The following is a 20655-nucleotide window of genomic DNA, read 5'->3' as shown; positions in this document are numbered from 1 at the left end:
GGCCTTAGCTGACACAGCCGAACCTTGCTGTGAGGATAAAATGAGAGATCTCATTGGAGGAAGGGCAGTGCAAATAAAGCAAAACTGCCTCCACTATGTGGGATTAGCACCTCCCTGCACACTGTGCCACCACTGGATTGATTAAATGCTTGCTTTTGCCGGTATGTTTGTTACTGAAAGACCTACACTGGCTCCCAGCACGTTTCTGAGCACAATTTAAAGTGTTGGTGCTGACCTTTAAAACCCTAAACGGCCTCAGCCCAGTATACCTGAAGTTGCATCTCCACCCCCATCGTTCTGCCCGGACATTGAGGTCCAGCACCGAGGGCCTTCTGGTGGTTCCCTCACTGCGAGAAGTGAGGTTACAGGGAAGCAGGCAGAAGGCCTTCTCGGTAGTGGCACCTGCCCTGTGGAACGCCCTCCCATCAGATGTCAAAGAGATAAACAACTCCCAGACATTTAGAAGACACCTGAAGGCAGTCCTGTTTAGGGAAGTTTTTAATGTCTGACATTTTAATGCATTTTTAATCTTTGTTGGAAGCCACCCAGAGTGGCTGGGGAAACCCAGCCAGATGGGCAGGGTGCAAATAATATATTATTATTATTATTATTATTATTATTATTATTATTATTATTACTACTACTACTACTACTACTACTACTACTACTACTACTTGATAATTGGATGCAGGACTGCACCGGTGAAATAATATTGGGGTACTTAAGTGAACTGCCATTTTGCTGGTCATGCTGGGGCAAGCTTGTTCCTTTTTTCCCCTTTCTTTTTTTGCAAAGTGTTACTTTGTAAGTCACAGCTAAAAGTTATTTCTCTCTTGGCACGTTATCTCCTACCTCTACAAATTCAGGAATCAACCCTTGCTGCTACTAAAACCTACCTAAACTGACTCAGTCCATCTCTTGCAAACAGGTACACATGAGCAGTGGAATGCATGCACCATTCACAGCAGGGAACCTTCATCACGGCTGCTTAACAAAAGTGCTCTGGGTGACTATCATTCTACATGACCATGATTTAAAGGGCCAAGTTCATAGCACTCTTTGCAGCTGAGATAGGGGGTGGGGGGGGTCAATGCACAGAGGAGCTGCTTGCTTTTCATGTCATTAACATTCCTCAAAGTTTCCCACAAACAGGATACTTTATTATGAAGAATACTTCATTATTATTTTATTGCTGCTTCCTATATAGAATCTCCATGGGGATAAGAAATCCTACTTTCCTGCCATTGTGTCATTTCCCAATTTTGCCCATAGGTAGTAATTCTCTTCCAAGCTTGTGCTAACCTCCCCCTCCATCATTGTTTGCTCATTGTCTTGCTGTTCTAAGGAAGGTTTATGCATCTCATTCACCAATGCGCCTTGGCCACTGTTTCAAAGCTGAAACTCTTTGACTTGGCTTGCCTAGCGATTTAATCCATCGATTGTGACTGTAGCAAGTACTTCAACAAGCTGGCTGCCAATTCACTTCCTGGCTAAGTTCAAGGTACTGATACTGGTGTATAAAGACATATACAGCTTGGGGCCAGGATACCTGAAAAAGTGTCTTTTATATACCCAATTAATGACTGCACTCTGCATTGCAGCTGGTTATTCCTGCCTAAGAAGAAACATTGTGCAGCGGCGTAGCAACCCCTGCTGGCGCCTGGGGCAGACCAAAGTTGTTGAGCTTTTTATGGGAAATCAAAATTGTTGAGAAAGCTCCCCTGCTGCCCAGAAACAAAACTCTTGACGCACAACAGGGAACATAAGACAGACCCCTGTGCTGTCCTGTAGACCGCTCCCGCCCCTGCCCATGGCTACCTATGCTACTGCATTGTGAGTGCAGAATAACTTTCCCATGTGATCAACCTCATGGCCTTACTTTGCCTCAAAGAGCATCCTTTGCTGCAATGGGAAGCTCTGTGAACTAGGGGCAAGTCCCCAACCTGGGTCCCCATCAAGTTCCTTCCTCTCCTCCACCCTTGGGACAAAAGGGGTCTTGTTTGCTTTTATTCTTTGATTAGCACACAGCCATCAGAGCCTGAGACTGACCCTGGGAAAATGTCCTCAAGCTGAGCCAAGGGAGCCTTACAACTTCCATTTGCAAACTTAATTCACTGCTCTGGGGGAGATGGAAATGTTACTGCCATTCCTAGGAGGATAGTTAGTTAAAATCATCCCTGTTGGCATCGTCTTTCCAGCCTGATGATATTGGTTATAACAAGGGCAGCCAATGTGCTGCCCTCCAGGTGTTGTTGGAGTCCAATGCTTATTTGCTTCTGCAAGGATACCAGCTGGCAGGGATGATGGGAGTTGTAGACTAACATCTGGAGGGCACCACATTGGCTTACCCCAGTGGTTTAACATGCTTTTTTTACTATTTTCACGACTCTGCAAAACATACTTTTAACGCACTTCTCAGTGCCTTGGAGCCAAGCAGTGGTTTGACAACACACAGCAAGTCTGTCTTAACTTTTCAACACAGCAAGACATAGACTCCCTATTTCTCCCTGGAGTTGAAAGAGGGTGTTTTGTGTGTTCGGATTTCAGCAGTAGGCTTGGACTGTATCTATGACGTACTTAAATTAGAATCAAATTCTCCCCAAGGAAAGCAGTATCTGTGTTCAGAATGAACTTTGAACTTCTTTTTCCTTGAGCAAAATATTTTTGCAGTATTTTGGAATATTTTGGCAGGAATTGGGGCGATTCAGGCCAAGGAAGGGGGAACTTAGGTCAGGGTGGTTGGTGAAATGGAATTGGGAGGAGCCATGGCTTCTTCTGTATTATCATTTTAATAAAACGTTTATAGCCAGGTCCTAAGTATATTTTTGCTTGAGAATTTAAGACACATTGATTTCAGTGTAGTTCGCTTCTAGATTGCTTGTGTTTAGTATTGCAGCTTTAATTTGCAAAGTGCTGTGCTTGCTTAACACATTTAAGACATATGGCTGCCTTCCTCAAAGAATTTTGGGAAACGTAGTTTGCTAACTGTAGTTTGTTTATTGGGACGCGGGTGGCGCTGTGGGTTAAACCACAGAACCTAGGACTTGCCGATCAGAAGGTCGGCGGTTCGAATCCCTGCGATGGGGTGAGCTCCCGTTGCTCGGTCCCTGTTCCTGCCAACCTAGCAGTTCAAAAGCACGTCAAAGTGCAAGTAGATAAATAGGTACCGCTCCGGCAGGAAGGTAAACGGCATTTCCGTGCGCTGCTCTGGTTTGCCAGAAGCAGCTTAGTCATGCTGGCCACATGACCCAGAAGCTGCACACCGGCTCCCTCAGCCAATAAAGCAAGATGAGCGCTGCAACCCCAGAGTCAGTCATGACTGGACCTAATGGTCAGGGGTCCCTTTACCTTTACCTTAGTTTGCTAGGGGTGCTAGCTCTGTGGGGGGGACTACTGTTCCCAAGATTATCTGGGGGTAGCAATGTGCTTTAAGTGTATTGTGTGTGTGTGTATGTGAAGCCTTTGTTAAAAAAGAGAAAGAGTTTACTAAAGCTCTGCCATGTGTTTATGGAAGGAATGGAACCACACTGGCTCTCAGATGGAACAGGGATGTCTGTATGTCTGAAGCCTTTCCCTAATGTGGGAGGGAGGGCAAAGTTTTTTTTTCCGGTCAAGGCCTGCATTCCTTTGGGGGCTGCATGCTGGTGGAACTGGTAGCAGGTGGGGCCAGTGCCAAAAATGGGCAACACTGCCCCTTTTCTCTCTTTCTGTTCTCTCCACCCTCCCAGCAAGCTGCTTTGCATTTCAGTTTCCAGCTTTCCCCTTATCCTCCCTCTTGGTTCCCCCCACCCACATGACATTTAGCCAGGGCCTCATATCACCCTTAGACTGCAAGTTCCTAACCCCTGCCCTAAACACCCCTTCCCCTTTGCGGTCGCATTATTCAGATACTTTGAGATCCTAAAAAAAAAACCCAGCATGCCAACAGAAAGGGAAGCAATTGATAAAAGAAGAAGTGAAAAAGTGAACAGTTTTTGTATTTCTTCTGCCAGCTCCTAAATGTCAGCAAAAGGTGGGGGGAGTGGCAAAAAGATAAAAGAGAGGGGCATTGATATATTTCATCAGAAAGCTTACTTTGTAGTTTGAGGGCTGTTAGTCCTCCTCTGGCCAGCCATAGTTCAAATCAACCTCTCTTGCACACTCTCTAAAGTTCTGAAGTGTTGTGGAGGGCAGTCGCCATACAAGGGGACTGGGCATAGTTCATTGGTAGAACACATGAGATTTGCATGCAGAAAGCTTCAGATTTAACCCCTGGCTTCCTCAGTTTTAAAGAAGAATGTCTGTTAGCACAGCTGCCACCTGGAAATCCAGGTTGGGAAGACACCGACTAACTCTAGTGGCCAGATTAAGTATATGGCAGCTTAGTCAACCCAGAATAGCTACTTCCAGCTTTACCTGTTAGCATACTTACATTCACCAGCAGTGCTTGGAATCCCATACATACCAATTCCATCCATTTTACAAGCTGGTTAAAGAGTGCCTAATCTGCGATAAGCAAGCTTGATCTGCATTAAGTAAGCTTGAGTGAATATCCTTACGTTCAGTCTCATGGTGATTCCTCTTGGCAACTCAGTAGAAAAGATGTTGTGTAACACCCAGCCTTATCGCTGTTTTCACTAGGTTGCCTTCTTAGAAAGGGGCCCTTGCTGATGGCAAACTGCTAATCAGCAGGTGGTTTGGCTTAGATACTGCACATGTGCATGTGTTTGACTCATTCCTGGACCACTGATAGTCTACTGGAACTCTTTATCACATGAGCGTTAAAGGATTTATAGAACTGGTGAACTATCCTCTGCTCTAAGTAAGTCTCTTTTCAACGTTACCTTAAGATTTGTAGCGGGCAAGGGCATGTATGCCTAAACCTGCCTATTCTTTCCAGCTGAAGGATCTGGAACTTGAAGTGTCGATTTGGCCAACTGGTCTGTTTCCATAATGCTGAAAAGAAGCAGGACAGGGGACTTGGCTGCTGCTTCTGCTGGGTGGAGGCCCCAGGGTTTGCTTGGATGCTGAGAAGGTATCATTACTGATGTAATTAATTACAGCCACTGAGCTGCTCTGTGCAGATATTCCCTGTGATGGATGTCCATGTATATATATGCTAGAGGCTCGGGAGAAAGGCACAAACAGCCCATTAGTCTTGTGGATATTGGCAACACATTGGCTGGTGCAGTTCCAAGGGAGTCTGGCATTTTGCTGCGATGGGGCCCTTTGGAGGATTTGCAGGGTGGAATCCTAACTGGGTTTTTGCTTTGAAAGCTGCCTTGGGGGTGGGGAGTGTATAACTGAGAGTTTGGCTTTGCTGTCCTTTAGAGGAGCGTAATCTCCAGCGAGCCTTAGGTTTACAACAATATTATAGAGAAATAAATTTAGATTCCTAAAAGATCAACCTAGCAAGGGCAGCATCCTCAAGTAGTGTTTATAAATGGGCCTGGAGGTAATTAGTCATGCAAACTAGCCCAGTTCTGCCATCAAAAGATATAACCTAATGGGGGCAGCAGGTGTGGTAATTATATTTTATCTAGTGCCATCACTGTGTGTACATAACCCAAAGAGGCAAATGCTTTCCCTATTCAGTTTGCAATGTAAATTCATTTCTTTTTAAAAATTAAGATAGGTCCTAACTATTCCATATTTTCTTGTAGGTTTTGCAGGTTTTGACATGAACATATTTAACCCTGGATAGTGTAGTATGGACCATCTAGTCATAATATCCCATCCTGGATTTTATTTCCAAGACCTGATCCTTATTGCCCTTTTGTTCATTCTCTTGTGGCCGGTGACAAAGCCAGACTGGATCCAGCAAATGCAGTGCTATTGGATGAAAACGGGGGCTTTGCAGCACTTGTATTCTTGCCTTTAGCTCCTTGTATTGCAATCTCAACATCTACGGGGGCAGGAGGGTAAGGGTGGAAGATGAGCACAACAGTGCTTATTAAAGACACCTACAATTTGATCCCATTTCACCACCTTTTCTGGTAAACAATGACAAACAGAAGGGAACTTCATACTCCTTTGGGTGGTGGGAAAAACTCAAGGCACATCCGAACCTTTGGGGACCTTGCACCACAGCTTTTCAACAAGGCCAGGTGGCAACTGTGAGATAAGATAGTGGTTAGGTGAATCCGGATGCATTTTGAACTGGAGCAGTCTTCATCAGGGGAGTATGAGAAACAAATGTTGCTACAGCCATTTGGTAGAGTGATGAATGCTTATGTCTCTTTGAACCTTGAGCATGTGGAAACTAGGGAAGTTTGTGGTGCACACAGATCAAGTCTGATTTTCATGAAATGTGGGAGAGTGGGCAGCCTTCAGTGTGAAATAGAAAAAATATTTATGTTTGTTTACAAACTACAGTGCACCTGGAGTAAAGTTCTTCCAGTCCATCCTTTTTTCACTCCTACTGTGTTTATTCTAAGGAACTGGGGGATGTTACACTCCAATCTCGTGGTCCCCTGCTTACATCAAAGGAGGAAGATGTGCCTGACCTCTGGAGCAGAGAAAAGCTTATCAGCTTAAAAACAGGGGGAAGGAAGGAAGGGGGAAGAGATTTCGGCATCCTTTTGAACTCCAAACAAAGGATCTGCCATTCAGAATGTGTGAAACATTCTGGGTACTGTGTAGTAACGTAAAGGAGGGCTGAATAGCAAAAAATAATTGACCCAAGTTAAATATCTGCTTGATCTGCTCTGAGCTGACAATGAAATAACAGCAGTCGCTGTGTGTGTGTGTGTGTGCATGGTACTGGGTCCCCCCAAAATGTGGCCTCCCCGTTAGCAGGTTAACTGCAGAATTAGCCTTAACAGCACAATCCTAGGCATGTCTGCTCAGATATACGGTAAGTCTCATTGGTCTCATGTGCGCTTACTACCAGGTAAGTGTGCATAGGATTGCAGCCTAAAGCTACGAAACCAGGTATATAAGGCTGTTGTGTGGATATACTGAGCCTTGAACAACTTTGACCCAGGATACCTAAAAGACCACCTGAGCCTTTGTATCACAGTTTGATCTTCGGAAGGAGCACTGCTAGTTGTCCTTTGTTGGGCATTTAGCATCACTGGTCCTACCCAAGCTGTGGAACACTCCTCCAGCAGAGATTTGGCAGGCATCCTTATTTTGGACTTCAGGCGTCTCTTGAAGGCTTTTTATGCCAACAGGCCTATGTAGTTGCATAAAGCACATCGTTTAGCCAAATCCTGTAGTGATAATCTTTTACTGGTTTTAATGATGTTTTATGTTTTATCAACGTGCACTGCCTTGATATGGTAATAGTGGTATAAGACCACTTCAATAAGTAAATAAGATAAAATAAAACTACAGTATACTATATTAATCACAAAGCAAATTCTAACTCTCAGAATGTAGAATAAAATTTAGAACTTCTCTGCTGTGCGCAATTACAGGGTTTTGTGGGTTTTCTTTAGAAAGCACGTCCATGGAAACTGGCCACAGCAAACGGATATAGTTCATATTGCCATTCTGATTCCTTTTACCACATCCCTAAATTCATTCCAAAGAAAGCAGTGTTGTGTTGATTTGGAGGCGATGTCAGAACAAGGGCAAAAATTGAAAGGAAGCAATGTTGAAACAAGGAAAATATTACTTAGGCACTCTTCTCTTACCAGCAATGCTGCAGAGAACAAGTAAGTCATTGAGCACAGATCAGTATAGGAAAAAGCTCACCTGCTCTCAGTACCCTCTGTTTAGTTCCCTCTAACTCCTTTGGCCCCTTCCCTTGCTTGGAGCAGTCATCCCCCGTCCCTCTTCCATCAAGTTAAGTTCCTCCTTTTAACACATTCTTTTGCAAAACTTTCCCTGTTGACTGAATCTAATTTTGCCAGCCAAGTCTGCTAAACCATTCCTTCGTCTATGCTAATCTTTTTTCTAATTTCTGGTTCCCCCGCCTCCACTGTCCTACTGAAGTTTTGCTACATGTTACACATGGATGAGTAAACCTCCAGTAGATGCTTTCATAAAGAAAAGTAGCAGGGCCGGCCCTGCCGTTAGGCAGAATGAGGTGGCAGGTGCTGGAAGGCACAGAGTGGCTGCAAAGAGTTGGAGAACAGAACTATGTGTGCCCCATATGACCAGCCCTGCACGCGCCAAGCTAGCTTGCTGCTCTCAGGTGAGGCGCAGTTGGTGCTGTGGTCTAAACCACTGAACTTCTTGGGCTTGCAGATCGGAAGGTTGGCAGTTTGAATCTGTGCAACAGGGTGAGCTGTTGCTCTGTCCCAGCTTCTGCCAAGCTAGCAGTTCTAAAGCACACCAGTGCAAGTAGATAAATAGGTACCACTGTGGTGGGAAGGTAAACGGCATTTCCTTGTGCTCTGGTTTCCGTCACAGTGTTCCATTGCACCAGAAGTGGTTTAGTCATGCTGGCCACATGACCCGGAAAGCTGTCTGTGGACAAATGCCGACTCCCTCAGCCTGAAAAACGAGATGAGCGCCACACCCCATAGCCATCTTTGACTAGACTTAACCATCCAGGGGTCCTTTACATTTTACCTTTACTGGATGATGCCAGTGTTGACATAAGAGTCCCTGAAAAGTAGCTTCTGGAAGGTGAGATAGAGAAAGAGAGGCAGAGGTGGGGGGGGTATATAATGCTTTCCTTGCTACCCATGTTTTAACTCAATACTACTCATGTATCCAGTGCTTTCGCCTTTGTGGAATTCTAGATTTGTCCTTGCTGGGCTTTTTTCCAGCCAGAACTCACCAGAACTCACTTCTGGCACCTCTCAGGTGGGCGCCATTGCCATTGTAAGTGAAGAAAGGAGGCGTTCATTGTGAGTTCCGGCACCTCATTTTTCTAGAAATACAGCACTGTAATAGGGTATACACACAGCTGAAAACCCACTGGGGATTGGGTGGGGGAGGGGTTTGGAGCCAAAAAATTGGTGGTGGGGAAAGAATTAATTCTGTAGAGACACATACAAAAGCTTCTCTGCTTAAAATTGCCTTACCCCCAAGCCACTTTTCTTTCCTGAAGGTTTGCCTTCAGGGATTTGTTAGTCATGTTAGTATATGCATATTTAGACCCTTCAAATGTAGCACGCACACACCCTACCACCCCCACACAAAAGTTGTGCCTATCAGTGGCTATTAGATTGCCAGGTGTTGGGGACAAATGCCAGGAGGAGTTTGTCGCTGTCAAACCCTGCTTCTTCTGAGCTTCCTTGGGATTGTGTTTTCTGTCTTTCTGGGGCTCCCTTTCCTCAAAAGAGGCAAATTTCCTAGTCAAGAGAAAACCTGGACAGCTTTGTGGCACTTTGAAAAATATCCAGGTGATAACATTACACAATCAGTTCTAGGAAAGATACACTGTATGGACTGTCCTTCAGAAAGGAAAATGCCCTCTTTTATTTTTTGATAGTCCCTTTTCCTAAAGGCGCATTGCCATTACCTTTGAAGCGCCCCATTACACTTTGCTGTGACAGTGCTGTGAACATTTGTAATGTCCTCCACATGTACCAGCAACTGGCTCTAGGCTGCAGAATTGTGCAAGAAAGCTGACCTGAACTATGTTTGCTGACTGACCATACCCAAGAGGCTTGCTTGTTGTTATAAACCTTATCAAATTACTTGGTTATCATGTAGGAGTGCCCAAACATTTTAGGTTGCCCTAACTTACTTTGCCCTGGTCATGTTCCCCAAGCTGGTGCTATCCATATGTTCTGGACTACACCCCCCCCATGCTGGCCACAGCTGATTGGAGTTTGTAGTGCAAGACATCAAGGGCAGCTGGCTGGGGAAGATTGCATTAGTCTGGGATGGCTGAATTACTCTTGTGGTAGGGAAGTTTGTACCATCAGGGCACCTTCCCACCCACTCCACCCCTAGTTGTTTAGCACTGCCTCATTTCTCAGAAACAAAACACAGCTTTCTTTGGAAAGGATTTGGAGGCATGTGGCGAAAGCAACCAGGAAGACCACGATGAGCCATGTCCGTTGTGGCTTTTTTCTCCATGCACATCCTTTCCAAAGGGTTCTGGATTTATGCCCACAGAACTGTGTCCCTAGCATGGATGAAGGTTTCAGTTTGTATTTTCCAGTCCATGAGTTTTCGCCCATTCATAGCTTTGTGGGCACCTGCGAAAGTAAAATAGGTAATCTGAGTAGATGTGTATAATGAAGCCTTCCTGAGAAGGTGCTGGACTTTGCTGTGTCTGAACAACAGGCATCCTGTAGTAGGGAATTGAGATTCAAGCAAGGCTTTTAACAGAGTCCCCCATAATATTGCAGAGAAGCTGGTAAAATGTAAGCCAGATGAGGAGTAGTGAATGCTGCAGAAAACAGAATCAGGATTCAATTTGACCTTAACAGATTGGAGAACTGGGCCAAAACTAACAAAATGATAGTTAGATTATGTTCTGCACATAGTCAGGAATAGCCAGCTGCACAAATATAAGTTGGGGGACACCTGGATTGCCCATAGTACCTGTGGAAATGATATAGGGTCTTAGTAGACCACAATTTGAACGTGAATCAACAGTGTGATGTAGCAGCAAAAAAACCACCTAATGCTGTTCTAGGCTGCATCAAGAGAAATCAAGTGTCCAAATCAAGGGAAGTAATAGTACCACTCTAGTCTGTTTTGGTCAGACCCCACCTGGAATACTGTGTCCAGTTCTAGGTGCCACAATTTAAGAAGGATGTTGACAAGCTGGAGAGTATGCAGAAGAGGGCGACCAAGATGATCAAGGGGCTAGAAACCAAGCCTTATGAGGAATGGTTGAGGGAACTGGTTATGTTTAGCCTGGAAAAGAGGAAACTGAGGGGAGATATGATAGCCATCTTCAGATATCTAAAGGGCTGTCACATGGAAGATGGAGAAAGCTTGCTTTCTCCTGCTCTGGAAGGTAGACCCAATTAAATGGCTTCAAATTACAAGGAAAGAGATTCTGGCTAAATATGAGGAAGAACTTTCTGACAGAACTGTTTAACAGTGAGGGGAATGGACTCCCTTGGGAGGTGGTGGACTCTGCTTCACTGGCGATTGGGTGGCCATCTGTCATGAATGCGTTCAACTAAAGCACCGCTCTGCATTGCAGGGGGTTGGACTAGATGGCCTTTGGTGTCCCTTCCAACTCTACAGTTCTATGATTCTATGAAATGCAACTCCTGCCCTTCCTGATAAGAAGAGAGCAGAGGGGAGTTGGGTGTTAGTGACAAACACAGACTAGCTCGACCCAGCAGATACTGCAGACCTACTTAGCATTCCTGACAGAGACAAGCATCCTCCATCCCCACCATAATCCCAGAGTTGGCAGCCGCAGCTGCTCCTACCCATTATGTGTTTACTTAAGCCGTGACTCAAGCGACAGACCAGATGTAGCGCCAGACACTGATCTGACCGCAAGTCAGATCCAGCCCATGATTTTGACATGGTCTTTGCCCCATGTCAGTCTCAAAAACAGTGGAAAGCAAAACACATATCCACTCCTTTCAAATACACGGCTCCCAACACAGGACTAGGCTCAGCAAACTTGAGACACGGTAAGTGCCAGTTTCCATTCCATCTGGCTTAAATTCTCTCTTGTTTCCAAGGCAGGAAAGCTGTGCTTCTCCTCGCTCTTGGACTTGTATCTGGAGCCTCTTTCTGTGGTGGAAGCAGGGACTGTGTTGGAGAGAGACAGAGAGAGGAGAAGCTTTGTTAGTAGTGGTACCCTGGTGAGGGTCATGGAGTGTTGTGTTCACAGGTTGGCCAGGTTGCTATGAGGGCAGATTGATCCCCAGCTGAAGTATCGAGTAGCAAATAATCTTAAGAGCACTCAGGAACACAAATACGAATTTGAAACTGTATGGCGCATACTTGTTTTCAGTACATTAGAAAGGACAGTGTTGCCTTTTCACCCATGGCTCACTTTAGGACAATCTGTTAAGAGAGTAAAAGACACCTAACCAGTAGTTCTAAACCACATCCAAACTTTTTTTGGACTTTATTATTTACATTGTATGAGGATGGAATGTTTCTTGGAGGGTGGGGGTATATGGGGATTGTTTGTTTTATATATATATATATTTGTTTAGAAACTTAAAAGAAAAGTGGTAAAAAAGAAAGGTATAGGCTGAAGCCATGTTCAGGAAAGAATATAGATGAGAGGTAGTTCATGAGATACAGAGTGGCCTACAAGTAGCAAAGGGCTCCACACAGTGCAACCCAATTGTCTGGGGCTGCCTTTGCATGCATAAGTATAGCCTGACCCATCACAGATCCAGCTGAAATTTCCTGGCAGTAATGAACATGGCAGCACATTTCTCAGCTGCTGCACTGATTGGACTTGTCACAGGAATGCTGGATGTCTGGAGCAGTGTTTCCCAACCGGTGTTCCGCGGCACACTAGTGTGCCACGGAACATTGCCTTGTGTTCCGTGGGAGGGAGGCGGGCGAGTCGGGCGGGCGAGTCGGGCGGCGAGAGGCGGGGCGGCGGCGGCGAGCACATGCGGGGCGGCGAGCGAGCGAGCTCCCACATCCCATCGCCGCTCGCTTCAGCCGGCCTACTGGAGGAAGGCGCGAAAACCTCGCGCATGCGCAGGCCTTCCGCCTGCGACAGCCCAGTAGGCCGGCCGAAGCGAGCGGCGATGGGATGTGGGAGGGAGCTCGCTCGCCGCCCCGCATGTGCTCGCTGCCCGACTCGCCCGCCTCCCTCCCACGGCACACCAGCCTACCTCCGTGGGAGGCGGGCGAGGCGGGCGGCGAGAGGCGGGGCGGCGGCGGCAAGCGCCTCGGGTGAGTCAGTCCAGCCTTAAGCCCTCCTGCAGTTTATTATATGGAGTTTCCTTCTTTCTGATGAAACGATATGCTTTTTTGCAGCAGCTCCGGGTGCTTCCTCTCCCCTCCCTCCCCCCTCGCTCGTGATGCAATTTACACGGCTGGGAACCCGGGAGGCGCTAGGACCCAGCCGAGCTCGCCGTGTGAGTTCTGGCTGCGGCTGGACTGCTCGGCTCGAGTTATGGAGCTCCCCGACGTGCCGAGCTCGCCGTCTCACCGACCGGCCTCCTCCTCCTCTACCCGAGGAATTGCAACAAAACCCGCCCTTATCAGCTCCGCAGCGGTCAGTCGATAGCGCGGCCCTGCGCGCACCAGCGCCCAGACATGAGCTGACGTCAATGCAGGCACAATAATAATAATAAAACCCGTGTTATTTTTTGCCGATCCAAAGTGCTGGCAGGGTGGCCAACACTTAACGTGTGAACCCAAGTCCGACACGGGCCCCGACCCGCTTTTACATCACTCCTCTTGTTGTGCATTGCAAGGAAAAGCCCGATGAAAATGCGCCTAATACCAAGTACTTTTGCGGGGAGTGGGGGTGTCCTGATCTTTGCAGCAACAAAACACGCACACATCCCTCTACAGGCCGCTTTGTGGAAGATTCACTTCTTCGGCTGCTTGTCAAAATAATGTAACCTGACTGCTAATGCAACTGTTACTTTTCGTGGCCATATACCTACACGGTTAAGGTCTTTGGGAGAGCACACTGTAAATAGAAACTTACACTTTCGTGCGTCCCTCCCGGCGCGACGCTGCGCACTGACGTCACGGGGCTGTAATGGTGGTGTGCCGCGAGATTTTTTTCATCAAACAAGTGTGCCTTTGCCCAAAAAAGGTTGGGAAACACTGGTCTGGAGGACTTGGTTCTCACAACGTGGTTTTCCATGGCAGTTCATAGACAGAAACACATGTGCTGAGCCTTGTCTTGTCCTGTAATGCTAACACTCAGATGTAAAATACTTGAGTCTTTTAAAAAAATATCATTGTGAGCTTTTAGCAGAAAGGAGAAGAAAAAAATCTCGGGTACTCTTTTACTTTTCCCTGAAATGCAATGCTGTTTCAAACTTTTCTTTGAAACCACCATGGTTAGAAATGTATCTTGAAATGAAAGTTGTGACACTCTGGATCATAGCAGCAATCTCTGCCTTTTACAGAAGTGCCTGAGGGCTTGGGTGTGATTCATGGTATGTATGTTGCTTGCACCTGGCTAAAAGCATGAAGAAAAAATCCTGCAGCTTCCGGGGAACCTGGTGTTTTTGCATGATGCCCTTTAGGATTATGGGCTTTCAAAGCATTTTGCAATTCTGACACCAGGGCATTTCTTCCACTTGAAAATGAAAGTCCAGCTTCAGCCCCAAATTCGGCACCGGTGGAGTGATATCCTACTATATCTCTGCACTGCAGGGGGGGTGGTCACCTGTGGGAATGGTTCTGTTTTTGGAACAGAATGCAATTTGTGATTTGTACCATCCTTTATCCTTATGGTTCCTTATTGGTTGTTACTTGCTCTTTTTGTGTGTAATACTGTAGTTAAAACATTACAGATAGATATAAAAAAATATTGTGGGCTTTGTGGAGAGAAAGAGAATGTAAGAGAGAAAGAGAATGTAATGAAGAACCTGGAATGATAATTCATAAGTGATGAGGTTGCAAGGAAATAAAGAAGTTTTGGGGAATGATACATGAGGAACTTAAGAAAATGCTAAAAAAAACCTTGATAAAAAATCCCAAAGCTTATCTATTAGGGTTGGTGGGCAAAGACATACCACATATGAAAAAAACCATATTTTTATATGCAACAACAGCTGCCAGGGTAGTGATTGCCACTAAATGGAAATCTCAGGACACACCAACAAAGGAAGAGTGGATTTGTAAATTAAGTGAGTATATAGAATTGGCAAAATTAACTTCAATTATAAGATATCAATCAAATCAAAAGTAAAGAATGGAGTGGAAGTATTTCGAAGATTATAGGTCAAAATAATGTTTAATAATGTTCTAAAAATGACATGCTAAGAGGCTTAGAATAAGAAATGTAAGAAATAACAAAAACCAATAAAGAAAGAAGGAAAAATCAGAATTTAACAAAAATACTTTATTATAGAATGCAAGGGGGAAAGGTAGAAAGAAATATAAAGAAGTCAAATTGCTGTGGAGGGAAGTAGTGGGTGGGTGGTGGGTTTTATAATTAAGTGTATAATTATGCAGCTGTTGTAATTTAGATACCATATTTTATGTTAGGGAATCATTGGGAATTTTGGTTATTATGTATATATGTTAAGTTTCAATAAAGATCTTTGGGGAGGGGGGAGAGAGAAGTATGTCTTTGTAAGACCAGTGGTGTCATGGGCACTAGCCAATAGGTACCTGTGGCATGTGCGCAACTGAACTTACTGTATTCCAAACTGCAGCTGCTTTTTGCAGATAAATTGCATTTTCCCATCAACGTAAGTACTACAGTGGGGAAGAAATCTGGATTACCCAAACAATGTGAGCAACAGCTCTATGTTCATGGTGCAATAAAACAATAGTCTTGAAATACCTAGTGGTATAACAGGCCATTATTGCAAGCCTTGGGGAGAAAAGACCAAGGGGAAACTCTGGTCTCCTCTGATTCCAAGAAAGGCTGGAAAGGTATTGCAGCAGAAGGAAGGGAGAAGTGATTATGTGCCCTTTGTCAAATGGGGCCATATAAATGTGATAAGAATGAGATGGATAAAGACTGTAAATCAATTTGTACACTAATTATGCTGTAAAAAGTATTTATTTATTGTGCATGCTTTAGCAGAATCACAGAGATTCAGTGTATGTGCAGTGCAGACAAGTAAGAGAATTTTGGGGGGAAATCTCAGGACCTGGCATAAATAGATGTCAAACAGCTTTTAAATATAACCAGCTAAGCTCCATTGTTATGCAACTGGAATTTGCATATTTGCTGTAGCCTGTACTTAAGTCACCACAGGAGCTGTGGTTTTGACCTCTTCATTTCATGTATGAAAGATGCTAAGCTTTAGTGGGAAAGTGAGAAATGTTGTAAAGGCAGGAATCTGTCTCTTCAATCTGCGTAAAAAGAACAAGTTGGCAAACCACGCGGAAGACTTTTTGTTTTAACGATTTCACAATATGTTGTTCATTTTTTCAGACTGTACCCAGTTAAAGTTTCTTGAAATATTAAGTGATATGGAAGTGCTTTAAAATAAATAAATGTCACATGCACACAGGAGCGAAATCCCAATTCAAAGAGATGATGTTTAGGTAGCACCTTCCCATTAAAAGTTATTTCATTTTGTAGCAACTAATCTGAAGAACTACTTTCTCCATGTCATGGTATAAGGCAGATGATACCCCCCCCCCAAAAAAAGCACTTCATCAGGGGGAAATCAGGTTCAATGGGAAATTGCCGTATCTTGTTAGGAGCAGGGAGCAAAAACTTTATAAAGTATCTCAGAGTGATGCTCTTTCTTTGCATCCTATTATGCTTGTGTATGGAAGGCTTTGGAAGAAGGCTGTGATGTGCCCAGGCTGTGGATGCCATGCAGTTATGGGCAATAATGGGAGAGGGCAAAGGGCTCACAAGTTCAGACTTACATGTGGATCAGATTGGAACCACTGTATCTGCTCTCTATCCAAGAAATATTGCATATTGCTATGATTGTGCCTGTGTAGCAACATGGTCTTGTTTGCTCTCCTAGTCCTTTATCATGTCAGATGTTGGTTTCTCTTCACTTTGTCCCCCAACTTCTACTTGTTTGTTCTGTCTTTTGATTGCTTGAGCACGTAAGATCTTTTATGTTGGCTGCTCTACCTCTGGCCTTTTCCACTGTTGTTTCTGCTCACTCAGATTTCCATTGCTGTATTTGTGTGTAGATTTCTGGACGGTATTCATCCCCATTTTTCCATTACTGATGCAGTTCTCAGCCTTTGGTAAATAGAACATTGTGTGTGGAAGGTGGGAGAGCTAGGAGTGAAGTGGGGAATATATAATTATGGCAAATCAGTAACAGCCCAGTAGTAATCTGTGTGCAACTTCTGAAAGGGCACAAGGATTACCGTATTTTTCGCCCCATAGGACGCACTTTCCCCCCTCCAAAAATGAAGGGGAAATGTGTGTGCATCCTATGGGGCGAATGCAGACTTTCGCTGAAGCCTGGAGAGTGAGAGGGGTTGGTGCGCACCGATGCCTCTAGCTCTCCAGGCTTCAGGGAGCTATCCGCAAGCCTTGGAAGCCCGGCGGGAGTTCCCACGGGCTCACAAGGCTTGCGGGCAGCAGCCTGCCGCCCGAAGCACGGGGAGCCCTCCAGAGGGCGCCCCGTGCTTCGGGCGGGTGTGCACAAGGCTTGGGGCTGCAGCCGCGGCTGGGGGGAATATATTTTTTTTATTCATTCCCACCCACCCCCCAAAAAACGAGGTGCGTCCTATGGGCCGGTGCGCCCTATAGAACGAAAAATACGGTACATCCAGGTCGTGCAATGAGATGGACCTGTGTGAGAGTTAAAGGGATGGATCTACCACAAATCCCTGCTGAGAGCATTTCCCTAGTATTCAAAGGCAAGATTTCCTTTTTAAAATGCCACTGCTAAATGTGTTTTTGCATGTATTTTCTAGAGAGGTCAACAAGGGCATTGTGTATTAAATTTTCTATTTGTGTTCCTGAGGACTAGAAACTTTTTTTTTTTAAAAAAAGAGACAAGCTTGTCTGTAAGCCAGCACATTCTATTCTAGAAATCCACATGCATCCTTGTTCTGTTCAGCTGCTTCAGTACTGATGTCTAGAACCACCAGTATTTCTAGATCCTTTCAGTTTCTTTGGATTCTATGAACAATTTCATTGGACTCCATTGTTCTGGCTTCTCATTAACTGTTTTTTCTTTCCTTTAAAAAAAAAATCTATTACTTTTATTTGAGCATAACGAACAACCAAATATTTTCAATGAAGCTCTGCGGTCTTGTCAATATATGGTGCAAGATGTATAATATATTCATAGTAATCTAATGCAGCAAAATTAATCAGTAACTAACCTTTTTCTATTCTTTTGACCCTCCAGGGGGCCAGCTGTGAAGTGAAGCAGTGAGAGAATTTGCTACACACAAGAAACACCTTCAAAGTGCCAAAATGACAGGCAACAGCCCTCAGGACAGGTATGGTTGGGGCACAATGAAAGGAAACTGCCTGTGTGGGCAAATGCAAACACACACACACACACACACACACACACACACACCACACACACGTGTGTTTATTTAGCACCAGGCCCACCATTAACACACAACACATCTGCTGGAGTCCTGCTACCTTATCAGGGATCACTGCTGACAGCTACTTTAGACCACCTTTAAAAACAACGTTTTTGGTAGTCCAGTTTGTGCCCATGCAACTTGGTCTGGGAGTCACTGTGATTTTAATGTCCTACAATACCCTGGATTGATGCTATCTCAGGGGCATTGTGGGTAATTTTAAAGGTGTAGACTTCCAGACTCAGCTGCCTGCTCATCAGAGCATGGCTGCTGCCTACTATGGTCACTAGGTAAGTCTGCTACTTACCTAGCAGACTTACCTAGTGACCATGGTAGACCGAGCACTTAGGGCATTTTAACAAAGACACCCCACTAAAGCCTGGAGCCAGCTTTGCTAGCACTGTACGAAACAGCCCCTTCTTTTCCTACGCCTTGATTTTGATGTCACATGACACATTTCCCCCCACATGGAACTAGGAAGCTGCCTTTATATTGATTCAAGCCAAGGAGCCATCCAGCTCAGTACTGTCAACACTGACTGGCAGCAGTTCTCCAGAGTTTCAGGCAAAAGTCTTTGTCAGCCCCAGTTGGACCTGAATTGAACCCAGGACCTTTCGTCTGACTCATTGTATGGGAAACGTAGTGTAAGTGTTTTGGATGACTGGATTTATGTTCCGATGACTGCACTGATGTCTCTTAAGAGACTTCCTTGTTCCGAGGCAGGAGCAACAACAAACAGAATCAATTGGCTGTGGAAAAGCTGTGGCAGTCCTTTTTAAAAAATGAGCTCTGTCTCTTTGCCTGCTTCTGAATCTCCTTCCTAGCTTTGTTCACCACGAACTTCTCACTTTCTGACATAAGAAGCAGGCAACTTGCTTAGCGCTGAGGGCCCCTGGCACGAGCTTAGGATGAGCCACAGAAAGAAATTCCAGAGCTTGAACAAAGCCTCTGTGCTCTTTCTTCCTAAATGGAAGCCATGGCAATGCTGCTTGCCAGGAGACCATGCATAAAATAAATCACATTTTTACACCATTCCCCTTGCTGTACGTACCTTGCCTCATTTTAGCCACCACCCAAAACCTCCTTTGCCACAAATCTAGTACTTTATCCTCTGCTGAACGTGTGAGCATTGTTGTATGAATGATCCTAAGAGACTGGGCAAGTATTCTCCCACTCAACGCTTCTGTGACTGTCATAAAAGATAGCAAAGAAGGTTCCCCCCCCCCTGTGTTTCCATGCTTGGTGCCTGAGTGCTTTGGAAGATCACATATTTACTCAATAAAAAATAAAAAAAATTGGTCAAGCACACTTACTCATTCATTAGCCCAGGCAAACACATGCTTAAATTTATCTTGCCGAAATCAACAGGACTCTTAACTGTAGCTGCATCGTACACTCATTTGTTTGTTTAGAGCTACAGATAGTCCATCCCAAGTCTCGAGATGAGAATTATTTGTATACGAGATGGATCCATGTCCCCAACAAGCTCACATATTAAGTTTGAAGGACAGGGAGGAATGAAATGAGAATAGTACTGAAGTTACCTCACAGAGTCTGGCGAGAACTAGCAGAGCAAAGGATCTTGAAAGGATTTATATAGAACCTTCCCTGGCCTTGTGCCCTCTGGATGTTTTGGACTCGACTCCCATGATCCCTGACCATTGGCCATGGTGTCCAGGGCTGATGGGAGTTGTAGTCCCAAGCATCTGGAGGCTGGGAAAGGCTGGTTTATATTGTACTCAAGAGATTCTAATAAGAATCTACAAGTTGCCCCTTACTGGCTCTGGGGCTATATATAGCCTGAAGGGCATGTTTATAAAAACGGTTGCTCAATTTCCCACCACTGCAGCCTCGATACCAACATATAAACATCTTGTTGAAAGATGAAGGTCTTTCAGTAGGCTCTCAAAATCAACAGAGATGGCACCTTTTTAACATGCAAGTAGAGGGGGTTCCAGGGGGTAGGTGCTGCAACCCTAAGAACCCTAGATTGTGTGGAATGAACCTCCTGTTGTGATGTAATCTGCAGCAAGCACTCAACTGCAGAGTGCAACTGTTTTGTGTTGGTGTCAACCCAGATCAGCCTATTGGTCTCCTTTGGTTACTAGCGTTCCGGCACGGGATAGTGGGACTCTCCAGGTGAGGAAGGAGCAAGATGCGATTGCCCTGCTGGTTGCTGCAACAGCATAGCTTACTCTCTAGCTCAATCAGTACTTAATTTCAGGGTCTTGGGTTCAAGCCCTACGTTGTGCAAAAGGGATTTGGACTGAAATGAACCTCATGTTGCCTTTCAATTCTACAGTTCTATGATTATTTATTTATTTATTTTCTGCCCCAAGGGTAGCATTTTATTTATATAGTAGAAAATTAATTTATTTTCTTTACTCCAAGGGTTCTCAGCTTCCCCCTTTTATCCTTGCAACATCCCTGTGAGATGGGTTAGATTGATAAATGGTGGGCTTTGTGGCTGAGTCACAATTTGAATCCAGGTCCAACAATCTCTTAGTCGTTGCACCACACTGGCTCTCTGGCATGTATAGTACCTTTTGCACTTACAGCGTTTCTAATGTTTATTTAATCCTCGAGCGGTAAGCAACAGTTTGAATGGCAATATAGAAATGTCTTAAATGGCTAGGCTGTCCCTTGTCCAGG

At 44.9% G+C, this 20655-nt stretch overlaps 1 protein-coding gene across 3 annotated transcripts in view; it reads left to right on the top strand.

The window, feature by feature from the left end:
• SLC29A1 (solute carrier family 29 member 1 (Augustine blood group)) overlaps positions 1–20655 on the top strand; it is an 89373-nt gene that overhangs the window by 50705 nt on the left and 18013 nt on the right. Inside the window, exons 1-2 of one of the 3 annotated variants that reach the window (XM_082216260.1) lie at positions 4848–5014; positions 17814–17907. In XM_082216260.1, coding sequence (XP_082072386.1) covers positions 17882–17907 — 26 coding nt within the window. In that variant the 5' untranslated portion in view covers positions 4848–5014; positions 17814–17881. Of the gene's footprint in view, positions 1–4847; positions 5015–17811; positions 17908–20655 lie in introns of those variants that run through there. The other 2 variants (XM_082216259.1, XM_082216258.1) reach the window with 2 other exon arrangements.

This window comes from Podarcis vaucheri, assembly GCF_965113315.1.
Source record: "Podarcis vaucheri genome assembly, chromosome: 3".
NCBI classification, from domain to species: domain Eukaryota; kingdom Metazoa; phylum Chordata; class Lepidosauria; order Squamata; family Lacertidae; genus Podarcis; species Podarcis vaucheri.
This window is presented reverse-complemented; position numbering and strand designations above follow the sequence as displayed.